Source organism: Phycomyces blakesleeanus (genome assembly GCF_001638985.1).
Source record: "Phycomyces blakesleeanus NRRL 1555(-) unplaced genomic scaffold PHYBLscaffold_12, whole genome shotgun sequence".
NCBI lineage: Eukaryota > Fungi > Mucoromycota > Mucoromycetes > Mucorales > Phycomycetaceae > Phycomyces > Phycomyces blakesleeanus.
Window position 1 is genome coordinate 514,285 of NW_017265145.1, and position 14,825 is coordinate 529,109.

General features: G+C 37.6%; 4 protein-coding genes across 4 annotated transcripts; 3 read left to right on the forward strand and 1 right to left on the reverse strand.

The window, feature by feature from the left end:
• Window positions 1–871: 871 nt before the first annotated feature.
• PHYBLDRAFT_133976 (benzoquinone reductase) lies at window positions 872–2,011 on the reverse strand. Its single transcript, XM_018429609.1, has 3 exons — window positions 1,897–2,011; window positions 1,702–1,813; window positions 872–1,637 (listed from the first exon to the last, which is right to left on the reverse strand). Exons 1-3 carry the CDS (start codon window positions 2,005–2,007, stop codon window positions 1,069–1,071), a joined length of 792 nt encoding a protein of 263 aa, XP_018290854.1. The 5' UTR covers window positions 2,008–2,011; the 3' UTR covers window positions 872–1,068.
• Window positions 2,012–2,242: 231 nt separating this feature from the next.
• PHYBLDRAFT_125211 (benzoquinone reductase) lies at window positions 2,243–3,099 on the forward strand. Its single transcript, XM_018429037.1, has 2 exons — window positions 2,243–2,381; window positions 2,451–3,099. Exons 1-2 carry the CDS (start codon window positions 2,267–2,269, stop codon window positions 2,948–2,950), a joined length of 615 nt encoding a protein of 204 aa, XP_018290855.1. The 5' UTR covers window positions 2,243–2,266; the 3' UTR covers window positions 2,951–3,099.
• A 2,306-nt stretch (window positions 3,100–5,405) lies between these two features.
• On the forward strand, window positions 5,406–7,334 carry PHYBLDRAFT_65262 (hypothetical protein; the record flags this gene model as incomplete). Its single annotated transcript, XM_018441426.1, has 9 exons — window positions 5,406–5,443; window positions 5,511–5,597; window positions 5,671–5,715; window positions 5,948–5,976; window positions 6,515–6,634; window positions 6,789–6,865; window positions 7,021–7,030; window positions 7,088–7,129; window positions 7,174–7,334. The coding sequence occupies 9 exons, from the start codon at window positions 5,406–5,408 to the stop codon at window positions 7,332–7,334; spliced, it is 609 nt and encodes a 202-aa protein (XP_018290856.1).
• Window positions 7,335–14,076: 6,742 nt separating this feature from the next.
• On the forward strand, window positions 14,077–14,770 carry PHYBLDRAFT_78017 (hypothetical protein). Its single transcript, XM_018443325.1, has 3 exons — window positions 14,077–14,128; window positions 14,175–14,367; window positions 14,469–14,770. The coding sequence occupies exons 1-3, from the start codon at window positions 14,099–14,101 to the stop codon at window positions 14,669–14,671; spliced, it is 426 nt and encodes a 141-aa protein (XP_018290857.1). The 5' UTR covers window positions 14,077–14,098; the 3' UTR covers window positions 14,672–14,770.
• The last annotated feature ends 55 nt before the right edge of the window (window positions 14,771–14,825 follow it).

Sequence of the window (14,825 nt, forward strand, 5' to 3'; positions counted from 1 at the left end):
CACCAACTGCCCCAAAGTCTCCACCTTTACCACTCATCAAACTAGCATCGCATTCAACCTTTCCATCAAATGTCAGATTTGATCCATACCCTTTATTATTATTATTATTATTATTATTATCATTATAATTATAAAGAGCATTTGTTTTTAAAGGTAATAATAATAATTAATAAGTGGTGACAATAAAATACAATATGTATATATGTATATGTGTATATTCGTAATAACCATCAACTTTTCAAGATAGAAAATTATTACTTAATAATAAGCTGCAATTTCTTGTAATATCTTACCTGCGTTAGTAATAGGGTCATCCTAGTAAAATATTGCTATTATTATTATTAAATAAAGTGTGTACACACGTGTGTGTGTACCAAATGAAGCTGGTACCTCCAACACTGAAATCGCAACGGCGATAGCGTCTATTGCACTACCACCTTTTTTCAACACCTTTATAGCCTCCTCGCACGACCTTTGAGTGTAGTAATACACAAAAAGTCATCAAGAGTCATTGCATCCAAACATAGATCTCATTTACCTTCCACATGCCGATCGATAACGCGCCTCATTTCGTCGTGACAAATGACCTAAATGTACAATAAGCTTGCGTTTCAGGTTGTAGATCTCTTGCCTGCTCCAACATGGACTGCAATGAAGATTGGTTGATCTGTCATTTATGGTACAAACAAAGATTGAATCAATTGGAGAAAAACGTAAGGGTTTGAATAACTTTTCATATCTCCGATTTTTTTTTTGAAAAAAAAATAAAAAAATAACAATATTTGACACGTTGGTTCTTCTAAAATACAATTATGGAAATACAAATAAAATAAAGATTACGCGATCTGAAATCATGATAGGCGTTATTAAAAGGAGTTTATGAGTGCAGGACACGTAATTTATTGATTAAACGGATCAAATGCAAAGTAAATGTGTAGTATAATATAAATGGTAAATGGTATTGAATAAGATAGTAGTATAAAAATAAGTAAATAGGTGATTTTTGCAGTAATAATTATAGTTATCTCTTCTTTAAAGAAAAGATAAAAGGGATGGGAATCGCATGGTTTACATGCAGAAGCATTTGCTGGATTTCTTTGGGGAATCAGAATCGGCAGGAATTGCAACAGATCGGGAGCTTTCCTGGGCAGGTTTGGGCTTTTCCTCGGTGACGACAGGAGGCTCGACAGAAAGAGTCTCGGTAGCAATAGTCTGAACCTTATCCGCAGGCTCGGAAGCCTCTCCATTGAGAATCTTACTTCCTTTATGGAAAGTCTGAATAATCTTTCCAAAATTCTCACCCTGAGTTGAAGCAATATCCTTTTCCTTCTGAGAAACCTGACGAGATCCATCTCCATTTGCAACAGTACCAGAACCATAAGGAGAACCACCAATGACCTCAGTGGTATCAAACATGTTGGCATTGGCAAAACCGAGAGGTACATAGTTCATACCGTGATGGGCAAAGTATGTGATGGTGGTGAATGCAGTGGTCTCCTGTCCACCAGACTGGGCAGCAGTAGAGAAGAAGGTACCAACAAACTTTCCGGCAAGGGCACCAGTAGCCCACAATTGGCCAGTAGAGTCAAGGAAGGCTTTGATCTGGGCGGGCATGGTACCAAAGCGAGTTGGAATACCTAAAGGTAAATTCACAGATTGTCAGCAAGAAAAGAATATTTACTCTGATTGCCTCGGACTTACCAAACAAAAAGCCATCAGCCTTGGAGAGCTCTTCAACTGTAATTACAGGGATATCCCGCTTTGGGGGAGCATGCATCTTCTCGAGAATGTCTTCAGACAATGTCTCAGGAACCTTTTTGTGAACAAAGTCCCAATCAATATCTATATGTATATGTATATGTATATGTATATGTATATCTGTATGTATATCTTTACCTGGAACACCTTGACAGTAATACCCTGAGACTCAAGACCTTGCTTCACACTTTCTGATAAAGTGTAAACGTGGCCATAGAGTGAGTAGAAGATAATGTAAACGACGGGCATAATGTGAAAGATAGAATTGCACAATATTTTTTTTTGATTGCCCTTCCTTTTTGTCTTTGGTTTAAGTTCCGACATTTGTCATTGATGTGTAAGAAAGACAGTCCAGGTGGTAGCGTAATACAGGATATCCTCACCATGACAAAGAGCTGAAAAATTACGCGGAGTTGTCAGGCTTTCTTGGGATCTATAAAAGCATTCAGGACCACCTTTTCAAAAAACTCTATCTCCACTCAAACTCTCAAATAACAAAAAACACAACATGGTTGCCAAGATTCACATCGTTATCTACACTCTCTACCACCACATCTACACCCTCGCTTTGGAGGTCCAGAAGGGTTTGCTTGCCTCTGGCATCCAGGCCGAGATCTTCCAGGGTAAGTAATTCATCCCAAGGTTTTGTTTTCATACACGTACTTTGCGATTCTTATATTTTCATTAAACAGTTCCCGAGACCTTGAGTGACGAGATCCTCACCAAGATGCACGCCCCCCCTAAGCCCAATGTCCCCATTATCACCACTGAGAAGCTCACTGAGGCCGATGGTATCATCTTTGGTTTCGGTACTCGTTTCGGTACCATGCCCGCCCAGGTCAAGGCCTTCCTTGACTCTACTGGTAAGCTCTGGTCCACTGGTGCTCTTGCCGGCAAGTTCGCCGGTACCTTCTTCTCCACTGCTGCTCAGTCTGGTGGACAGGAGACCACTGCATTCACCACCATCACCTACTTTGCCCATCACGGTATGATCTACGTTCCTCTTGGTTTCGCCAGCCCCCACCTGTTTGACACCTCCGAGGTCATTGGTGGTTCTCCTTATGGCTCTGGCACCGTTGCCAACGGTGATGGCTCTCGCCAGGTTTCCCAGAAGGAGAAGGAAATTGCTCAGACCCAGGGTGAGAACTTTGGAAAGGTTGTCAAGACCTTTGTTGCTGGCAAGTCTGCTTAAAAAAACCTCATCAATCCATTTTACGGTACTCGGTCCATCATCCATAAGATGATTCTTTCCAGTCTTTGCATTTTTTTTATTCTATTACGATATAATAAAATTCACTTTTTGTTTCAAAAATAATTAAATATGTGCTTTGATCCAAGTGGTATGAGTTGGTGACAATCAGGGTTATAATTTGCTAGTTTGTAAAATAGACGAGTACAGTGGTTTCACTTGAGATTGAAACAATACATTATATATCGAGAGTAAATGTTGGATGTTTATGTGTAGTTTGGGAGCAAAGGTAATGTAAATTTGGTTTGTAATTAATACATACCTGCTTTTGTATTATCATGGATTATAGCATATTATTACACCTTCTCTCTCTAATAAAACATCCAGTATAGAAGAAGTAACTCTTTTTTTTTTGGAAGACATTACTAGTAGAACCCATATACCTTATATTTATTGAATATCTAAATACATAGTAATACATATATAAAAAAGAGCTAATTTACTCATGTATAAAGCAGATATCTTCTTTTCAGATTGATTCAGTATGAATGTTTATACTTGAATGCTTGTCTCAGCTTGATATTATTGACTTGTCCAAAATGAATACATAAATGAATATTATTTTTCAAATAATAATAATAAAAATTGAAATTGAAATCTTCTTTATAAATTTTAAAAGATTACCATCCAAAAAGAGAAAGAAAACGTTCGAAATTCAGCCAGAAATACTGTAATACAGAAATTCTATCCAACTGCTGAAAACCAAAGTTTTATAATTCACAAGAAGTATAAGTGACATTGCTGTTGTTCTGAGGTCAAATTTATTTTGTTGAGCAAGCACAATCCCTTGACAATGAAAACTGATTTGAAATAAGCATCAGTTTCACAAGTACAGAGCATGGGATACACGAAAGATAAGTTCAGGAGAGCAGTTGTTTTTTCTTACTCCTTTATTTCGCCACTCTTCTTTCTGATCACACTACAAACCATATGTACTGCTTATAAAACATTTACTGTTTCGGATATAAAGCTAAAATCATTTAACAGCAATAAAACCATTATTATTTGCAGTATTATAGAATCAAATCTCTGAGATAATATCTATTCAGTATTGTGTATTAGTTATCGGTCTGATTACTTAATCACATATCTACAAATATGTCTTGATATAAATATGCTCTTATACGCATTAATATGGTAATCGCTTGGCTGGTTAGCTACATAAAGTGCCAACTGTTTCCTACTCGGTTATGCACATACCACTCCAACTTTTGTCACTGATGAGAAACCGACAATCCTATTTTCTCGCACTTCCCTATTAATCATACTTAATGTATTGTGTATATATTCTTTAAAGTACCATTAACCACACGGTCTACTGCTTCGTTTTTCAGTCAACCTAAACCTTACATCACAATATGATCCCCATTGCTTTTGTTATAGCCTAGTCTGTATACGTTTTTCTTTAACGTCTCTACATCCAGACCAGAGAATAAACAGAATATTTGTAATCATCTGGCTCACTTTCCCACCATTAAAACCCAAGATATCTTGTATGGTCCCCACCAATATTTGAAAAATAGGTACTATTCAGCCAATCCAAAATGACCTCTCAGTTTTGGGAATAAAAGTAATATCCCGATTGCATTTATACTTGTAAATTTTGCTTTAAATTTTGTTGTATATAGCAGCCTCAATTCCAAACATTGAACTACTACTGCATCGAATGACCATATAAATAAAGACTGTACTTTATAGTCATAAATATCCAAAACTTTCAAGAGTAATTTTTGAATAATGGGAAACTACTTTAACTGTGGTGTAGACATACAACTGTTGAATTTCCTTTGAATAATTGCAAAATGTTGGACTGATTATCCACCAAAGATAAACAATAATGATATACAGTAGCGGGTAAATTGGCTTTTTTTTATCTAACTGAAGTATTGGTTTGGTTTGCCTCGTTCACCAGTTGAAGTTGGAGAAAATATAAAATGAAATACAAACCAAATGGATAACTGACTGTTTTGAAGGCAATAGGGTTTACTTTTAAAAAGGTAATAAGGTGGAAGGAAGGAGCGTCCATTACACAATAACACCTTAGTTTTGAAATACAAAAGGATAATACAAATGCGACTCTATTCCACAAAAAAGACTTTGTTGAAAACAATAAAATAAAGCCGCAAGTCAACAAGGTATATAGCAGTCATGTGCCTCTAAAAGTTGTACCCAGAGAATAATTAGTAGGTGTTCACCTAGTTTTGGTCGATCGGTTTTCATCTCCATCTATATAAAACATCTCCATTCTCTCCTCAAAAGAAAAGGCAACACATTTCAGTGCAAGACCAACACAAGTAACAGGTTTGTAATATACTGTCATACATTACAATAAACAGCAAAAAAAGAGAAATCTATGGTCAACCGCAACGATATGAGCGCCTACTGTATTATTATTATCATGTCTTGTAATATGAGCGTCATATTGAAGGGCAAGATGTAAAAAGGCTGCAAATGTGGTGATTATTTTATGCTGTGATACAATATATTTAAGGCTTTATTTTAGGGTTATGCTACCAGAGAGTGGGTTCCAGACCAAGGAACGGAGCTCGTTTCAAACCTCAGCCACGCACACATTAATATTCCGAGTAATGTAACCTAGGGTTGGAAGTACAAAGATTCCATCGTTTTATTGAGTAGATCTGTTTACTTTGTTTTATTACTAGCATTCAACATTTGTATGCAACACCAGAATTGTCATCTAATGTAAGGTAAGTCTACTGTGTCTACCACCAACAGTCTATTGTGGGTGATTTGAACCGCATTTCCAACAGCAACAACAACATAGAACCTTATTATCAATCCCTGGGAATCTCAGAAAAAAAGTTTAATTATCTTAATGCTAACACAAAATCTACAGCCAAGCTTCCATACAGTAGAAACAAGAGTATTATGACGTATTATTGACACTAAGGGATAAATTTTTGTGATACTTATTTCCAGTACCACAAAGTGCATTTTGATGATTAAGGGTAAAGGAGCATGTTTATTATATTCGGCCCGAAAGGGGGAAAGAAGGATATCCTCCAGATTGGAGATGGTTATTAACTGAGTCTAAAAGACTTTATTTCTCTTATCTTATACTTTGACCTTGATTATACAGCCCAGCTGGTGGATACCGTCAATCACAGAAAGTTGAGAATATCGGTTAATGCAAAAACAAATTGTCGGTCAAAAAATGAATAAACCATAATAAGAGGAAAATGTGCTGTTTGATTTAATTCATATCACTTAACCGTGCCTTAATTAATATAAGCATACAGTGTTTTGGCTCTAGTAACGTTTCTGTTAATTGTAGTTAAATTAGTAGATATTTATTCAATGGAAAGCCTGCTCATTACATATTTAAAATTAGAAGCAATATACTAAACTTAAATATCAAACTATTTGAGCGTAAAATGCTGGTGTCAGATGCTTACAGCTGTGATAATCGAGAAGAGTCATAACATGCCTCTTCAATACTGTTTAGTGCTTTACCATACATATAATCATATTATTAATAATATTAAGAGAGCGCATTAGATGGAGCAGTTTATTTTTGTAATTTAAGTTTAATAACAAACAAAAAATGTATTCAACTTAACAATAAGCGAAACATTACAAGTCTTCTAGTATTCTCAAATTTCTCGGGTAATATCTCAATTTCCTGTAATTTTCTTTTAATTTGATTTCTTAATTTCTTCATTCCAGTCATCAGTATTTTTTGTGCTTGTCACCGATAAATTATCATTAGTACTAGTACTGGTAGTAAATGCTAGACTATATTCATAATCATTTATATCAGTTATGGAAGCGACAGGTGTATCAGCGTTACAGCTGCTTGAGCCAAAAGTAGGTGTCAGATTATTGCATGGATTTGTGGTAAGATGATTACAAGTATTGCTATAGGCAGCGATAAAGCAATGTCTTAACAATCTTGAAGATGAGCTAATTTTTTGTTGTACTTAAAAAGAACTCTCTCTATGTATATAACATTAAGTGCACTAATTAATTTAATTTCATAGTAAATAATAAAGTCTCCCATAAGTAATAGGGCTGTTATTTAATAAACTTGGATTTACTGTTACTTCTGTTCATCTAAAGATTGTTTTTGGAGTATAATGCTATCTTGTCATGCACCGGAATGTAATGTGAAGGCAGCAAGCAATCTGATAAGTCTGATCTGCTAGCTGTACTGGTAGCTGTCACTGTATACATGATATGCCGCGCTTACTGGAACTTCGCTTTTGAAGAGTTTCCCTTGCTTAACAGCGTTGTAGCGAAAAACACCTCTAGTGTAGTATCCCGTAGTTCTGCAACGAGGACTTCCGACAACAATTCACCTCATTAGATTTTGCTTTGCTTTGTTTTGTTTTCTGCCCCTATTTTTTAATAGACATCCCTTTCGTTTAATTCCATATCCAATATCATAAGTTTTTCGTGAACTGTTCAGCCATATTTTTATTACAGTGTCTTTACTAGAGATTAGGACAATTCAGGAAATGTTTTATATGAATCAGAATGTAAATGTAGAAAATCTGCTTACCTTTTGTGGACAAAAAGAGAGCGAAATTTAGACGAAGAGAAATTGGTTTTCAGGCAGTTTTTCAAGTGTCTTTAGAATGTTATATGTCAGATGTGTGGGCTGTATTAAATTGCACCAGGCTTTAACAGACCCAGTATATAGGCTACCCTTTTATCCTTATGCAGTGATATGATAAAAGAATCTGTCTACTTAATTATCTTATTTGGAGTCTTCTAAATGGATTTTACTTTAATGCTGATCGTATCACTTTATATTATATGATATATATCCCCACTCTTTTTTTTTAAAAAAAAATCCATATTTTTTGAGCAACACAACTGTCGAATATATGCTCATTGTTAGGATTTAGGAGAATTGCTCTCCTCACACTGTCAGACTCCTTAAAACTCGAGTGACCAAAGCAAAAAGAGAGGGTAATCTCATTATATTGGAGACACAGTATTGACAAACAAGAAGTATTGCATCATCTTAAAACCTTTGATAGTACCCACAGGAAATTCTGGTGCGGCTCTTACGCGTTGGAAAGCCTAATTTGGCATGATCAGTGGATAGTTGAAAACAATGCATAAATGATAAAAGGCACTCCTGATCCAAAGTGAAAATTGGACTGTCTTTCGGGTGACGTCGTTTTTGCTTAAAGCAATGGTTCACTTCCCATTTTGACACCGGCAACCGCGTATAGTAGATACACGTTTGATCATGAATCCATTTTCAATACTATCAGATACCAACGAGGCACCAATTCCAGCTGGAAAGGATGTGGAGGTAGCAATTACCCATTAGAATAAACTGCATCGCAAAAATACATAAACTCAATCTGCCGCAGTTCTTTCGATTCAACAGTATAGTTCCCGATGCCAAGATTTCACTACAGGATGCCCAGTTTGACATCGAAAACTACCCCTCTGATGTCTCTCTATTAGCATGCTCTAGCAAATATGGCTATTTTGTAGCTGGATCTATTGAAGGTAGCAAACTTATCACTCTAATATCATATTATTGATACATACATACATGCATACATGCATTTCAGGTTTTATCTTTGGACAAACAAAATCCATACGCGACGGATTGAAAACTACTGGCAAAGGAAATATCGGGGCTTTGGACAATAAGACTGTTGTCAAAGTAAACGAGGGACCTGTTCACCAATTGCGCCTCACAGCCGATGAACTTAACGTCGTAGTAGCTGTTGCAAATGGTCATTTGTTTATTTACAGCATGAAAGATATTAATACTTTGGTGAGAATTCTATTATTTGTTTATGCCAACTCGATAGAATAAACTTGACTATTAATCACGAAACTTTATCAGGGCGAGAATGTTCAACCAATCAAACACTATCAATTTGAACAAAACATCCTTGACTTACGTCCCAACCCAGAAGATCTCCCTGATCTTGCTGCCATTCGTTTTGAAGGGGATAGTTGTAGGATTATCAGTATGGAAACAGGAGACACAACTACGATCATTCCTGAAGAAGATATTACCGCAATTTGCTGGTCCCCAAAGGGAAAGCAGATTGTGTGCGGAACACACCAGGGCTCAATTGTCCATTATGATACTCAAGGAAACAAGAAGGATTCCCTTCCTATTCCTAATGAAATGAGAGCTGGAATGGGTGATGAAATTGAGGATAGATACGGTAAGAAATTCAGACTCTCGCCAAAGAAATCACATCAACAAAAATCCTTATAAAAATTCTAGTCCAGGATATATTGTGGGTTGAGACCCATATCTTCCTCGCAATCTATACTCGCCCGCGTGCATCAAATGACGATGAACATGTAAACGATGCTTACATTATCGAAAGACGACCAAAGATTGGAAGCCCAGTATATACTCAACTTGCAGAAGTAACTCCCGTGTTTTCGAATGATGGGCGTGGTGGACACTTTTATATGGAAATTATACGTGATCTCGGAAAAGATGTCAAGCACGCTATTATTCTCGCAAACACTGCAACAGGAGAGATATCCGTCGTTGGTCAAGATGAAGAAGGAGAGTGGGCCACATGGACATTAGAAGAAAATTTCCAGGCCAATATGCCCCTCTCGGAAGAAGACAGCACAGACACATTCCCATTGGGCGTCGCTTTAGATTTTTCTGCATCTGAACTTCTTCCACCATTTGATCCTAGCGAAAGTGATAAAGGAGTCGATCCAATGCCAGTTGTTTATTTCATTAATGACGAAGGCCATATTTTGGCTTATTACTGCTACAACAAAGAACTTGCTAGAAAAGGAGAACCTTTTGGAGGCATGGTGGAATTGAAAGATATCAACAACCCTTCCGCTACATCTGTATCTAAAAATACAACACAAAATGCTACACCCGTACCAGCATTTGGAGGATCTTCCCAAACTCAACAAACATCAAACTCCTTTGGAAATCTTTTGTCTGGAAATGGCGCTAATAGTTCAACACCCGCCTTTGGCCAGACAAGCCAGCCAGCTAAATTTGGATCCTCCACTCCTATGACAGGTGGTTTTGGTGGGTTTGGAGCACCAAAATCCAATTCTTCCTTTGCCAACCTCTTGTCAGGTGGTGGAAGCACTGGAAGCACAGTCACATCTACGGGTGCCTTTGGCGCAGCACTTCAACAGCAGCAGACAGGTGGATCGTTCTCTAGTTTCTTGCCTAAAGATAGCAATGCTACAACATCAGACGCCAAAGTGCCTTTGTTTCGTAGTCTTGCAGGTACTGCAAGTGTCCCGAGCGCTCCTACACCTGGCCGTATGGGTCAAAATGCGGGTGGATTTGGATCTTCTGGCTTTGGAACACCCAGCGTACCTGCCTTTGGAAGTACCACCGCTGTTGGCTTTGGAAAGTCAACTTCCACAACGGCAGCACCTAGTCAGTCTCTAGCTTCAATCACAACCAATAGTCCCAAGCCAGATAGCAATAGCGAGGCACCAAAAGCCAAAGAAGAACCAACAAAATCACCTTTGGCAAATACCCCCAGCAAACCTGCTGCCTTTGGACAAGCATCTGCACTTGGACAGACTTCCACATTTGGGCAGGCCTCCACATTTGGGCAGGCCTCCACATTTGGGCAGGCCTCCACATTTGGGCAGGCCTCCACATTTGGGCAGACCTCCACATTTGGGCAGGCCAACCCCGGTGGATTTGGTGGATTAGGAAAGGATAAGAAGACTTCGGACGTTGGCTTCGGCTTCGGCTCTAGCTCATCTGGAAATTCATTCAACACTCCCTCAACTGTCCCAATCCCATCATTCGGCGGAGCACCCAAAGTTTCTGCTTTTGGTGCCCCCAAAGAGTCTCCTAAGCCTGTACAAAAAACCGACAAATCTTCTTCTACTCACTTTGGTGCAAAACCCGAGACACCTATAGTAAATGAACAAGAAAAAAAAACTACACCCTCACCTAAACCTTCCTCTTTATCTACTACCCCTGATGCAGCACCAGAAGTGAAGAGTGGGTTCTCATTTGGATCGTCCAAACTTACCGTCCCTGTTGCTACACCAGAAGTGAAGAGTGGATTTTCGTTTGCATCTCCCAAACCCGCTACTCCTGCTGCTGCTCCAGAAGTAAAGGCTGGATTTTCGTTTGCATCTCCTAAACCTGCTGCTCCTGCTGCTGCTCCAGAAGTAAAGGCTGGATTTTCGTTTGCATCTCCTAAACCTGCTGCTCCTGCTGCTACTCCAGAAGTTAAGGCCGGATTTTCCTTTGCATCTCCCAAACCTTCTACTCCTGCTGCTGCTCCAGAAATTAAGAGTGGGTTTTCATTTGGATCTCCCAAACCTGCTACTCCTGCTGCTGCTCCAGAAGTTAAGAGTGGGTTTTCATTTGGATCTTCCAAACCTGCCGCTCCTGTTGCTACACCAGAAGTAAAGAGTGGCTTCTCTTTCAGTTCTCCTAAGCCTGTAAACTCTCCTCTATCAAAGTCTGCGCTTGTTAACCCTCCCTCTCCGCAAAATCCCAGTCCTGCTGCTGCAAGTACTTCTTCCGTGAGCCCTCCAAAAGCCACCAAACAAACATCAGCATCACCAAAAAGTACTACCAAACCAAAGCCGGCGCCAACTCCGCGAAAGTCTACAGCAGAAGATGTAATTATTGATAAATTTATGGGAATGCAGTACAAATTTATGTACTAATACTCTTTTTACTTTTAGGGTATGGGCAAAATATTTGAGCAGGTTTACTTTGAGGTTCTCGATAGTTTTGAGGAGGTAAGGAACACGGCCTATAAATGAGAAAGAAAAAGAAAGATCTTTAATATATAATGTCTTTTAGATGGCCAATCAAAATGACCAGCTTTCGGAAACTATTAAGAGTGAAATGAGATCCCAGTCATCACCTTGTCTTATTAGCGATCCAATCGAAGAATGGTCGCTTGAGGATATTGAAAGTTTGGGCGATTCCATTAAATCCCTGAGTGAGAAAAACAAAAGAATAAGTGATGAAGTTCAAAAGCTTAGGGAATCTTGTGATGGTGCATTCGAAGATCTTATGGCATGTAAGTATTAATTGAAAGATATTGTTAGTGTGAAAGTAGCTTTTGTTTCTAATATAAATACATGTATGTATACCTATAAGTGAAAACAAAAGAGGAAACATACAAGAAATACTCGCTTGAGAAGAAAGATCCCAATCTCCAAGAGAAATTGAGGGAAAGACATCTGGATAGTGATACTCGCGCTAAGTGGGCAGAGTCTTCATCCCGGTGTGAATCTGTTGAAGCAATCTTAAAGCAATTAGAGTTCAAGGTTTACAAAATCAAGGAAAAGGCCAAGCACTCTAGAACGTAAGTAAAAAAAAATAAGACATCTCATTTTAGTATGAATCACTGATTTATGTGTATTTTAGCCAAACTACACTAGCAACCCCCCTCTACGCTATACGACGCACTGTGTGTGACATCAACACCGATATTGCAAGAAAGGACAGTGAACTCAAAGATATGGAGGAGAAGTTAGGAATGCTTCGATTGAATGAATATCAAAGGAGGTCTGCCTCCTCTGGATGTTCCTATGGACTGGACGACAGTGACGATGAGGAAGAGGAAGAGGAAGAGGAAAAGAAAAATAATGTGGTTGCTCAAAGCTCCCTACTGTCCAACAATCTTCCTTTCCCAAGCGCGATTATACAAAGCACCACAAATCTCATAAATCGTGAACAGTTCTTGGAGATGCTATGTGAAGCGACTGCTGGTAGAGAAGTAAACTACTAACCTGATATATAAGCTATTTTAACTTTCGAATGTCTTTTTACCAATCAATCAATCAATCAATCAATCAAATATATATATATATATTATTTACCTGTAATATCACTTTTCGCAACTTTCTTTTGGTTAGCAAAATAATATTATATAATAATAATAATCAATGTTATACGAATATAAGTAACCATTCAAGTCTGAATATAGCTATACCTTATTAACTGTTCATGTGCCTGCAGATATTTTGTTATTTTAGAGCTAGAGTCAAATACTTATATTGCACAAAAACGTAGTTTAGAAGAAGTGACTGAGCTCAGATTTCTTGTACCGGTTCTTTGGCTTGATAGTGGCGATATAATTACCACAGTGTTTACTTAGGATGCATCAAATAATATTTATGACTAGGGGCGTAGGGATAAGAATCAGTTGCCAAAAAACGGGAAAATGACAAAGTTTTTTTTTTTTTAATTTAACTAGGTAAAAATGTTGCTTTATTTTGCTTTACTAAATTTCCTCAGATAAGGTTTTTGCTGTCAACTACTCTCCTTCCACTCTACATCCACTCCAATATCCTCGCGCCACTTCGTTCTCTCTCTGCAAGATAGCGACCACCAACCACCATGCCCACCGTATTAATATCCTTTAATAGTTGACAAAATATAGTAATACTACATTTGTAGCCCGTATGTAATTCCCATTTCCCCAACAATCGCCAAGAGAAAAGAATACGTGCCTAGGGATGTATTTTAACAGTAATATTCACTCTATCTTGTTCTCTTTTTCAATCCCTCGTGTAAGCAAGCAACTTTTAGCCCAAAACTTTCTAGGTATATTGGATAACGTAAAGTAAAGTAAAATAGGCTCAATACATTATGATCTGTATATACTGATAGCCCAACCTATAAATGTGAACTGGCAATAGACTAAATATTATAGCATACCTTATGTTTTTACAATGTATATAAATGCATCTTCCTATCGACGTCTTTTGACTTTTTATCTTATATTTTCTAATGATCTCTATTCATGTTGAATACACATTTTATAGATATTATTATCCTTGGTTATGTATGATGACAATTAAAATTTTAATACATGTTAAGCTTTCTTAGCTATTAAACTGTCGCCAGCTTGAATGCACATGATTTGCTAAATATATGTTTAAAACTTCTCTGGAATATTCTGGTACACCAGAATATCGTAAAGGTATTAAAAGTCGCCTTTTATTGTAATGACAAAGAAATAACAACTTATTCTATTTATTTTTTATGCGATTTGCAGTAGATCCAGCCTGTGACAGCGTTTACCCATTACCCCAACTTCTGCTATTCTTTCGGCGTGTTCTATTAACCCCTTGTTTTTCTTTAACATACAACAGTTCGTCATGTCTATTCTGAAGAACGTATTTGCCATTGTAAGATTACAACCAAAGATCATTTCAATGGCTAATTATTATTCAGCATGGTGTTTTCGAAGGTCTTCTTGGCTTTACTGTCTTCTTTTTCCCTCAATTGTTTGCTTCTTACGTAAACTTGGCCGAAGGTCAGGGTGAATTCATAATGCGCGCTTTTGGCGCTGGTATTCTAGCTCTTGGAACAGGCGGTATATTGTGCAATGGAATGCCTGACGTACTTCCTTGTAAGCGAGCAATAGGTAATTTATCGTTTCATTTTTTGTTTCATTGTTTCGTCTGTAATATTATGAGCCGAATGTTTCTCTCGATACTCATATATACTATTGTTGACATTTTTTAGGCGCTAGTTTTCTCGCCTTTCATGGTTTACTTGCTTTCCTTTCCTTCCAGTCGCGCAAGAATGGTTCATTGACTGACTTGGTGGGTTGGGTAGCCTGTGGTATCCATTCAGTCATGGCTGTGCTATTTTATGTTTGGTACAAGGTTACAGAAAGTCAAGTCAAGACTTACACCAAGAAGAATGGTCCTAAACACGACCATTAGTATTTGTGATTATAACATAGATTATGAACATTCGATTTTATTTCTCTTTCAATATTTTTAGCATAATAAAAAGACAACTACAACGCTGAGAAATCCAGTACAAAGCAAAGCAATCTAAAATAGAGCACTATTATTATATCTAATTGAGAAGATC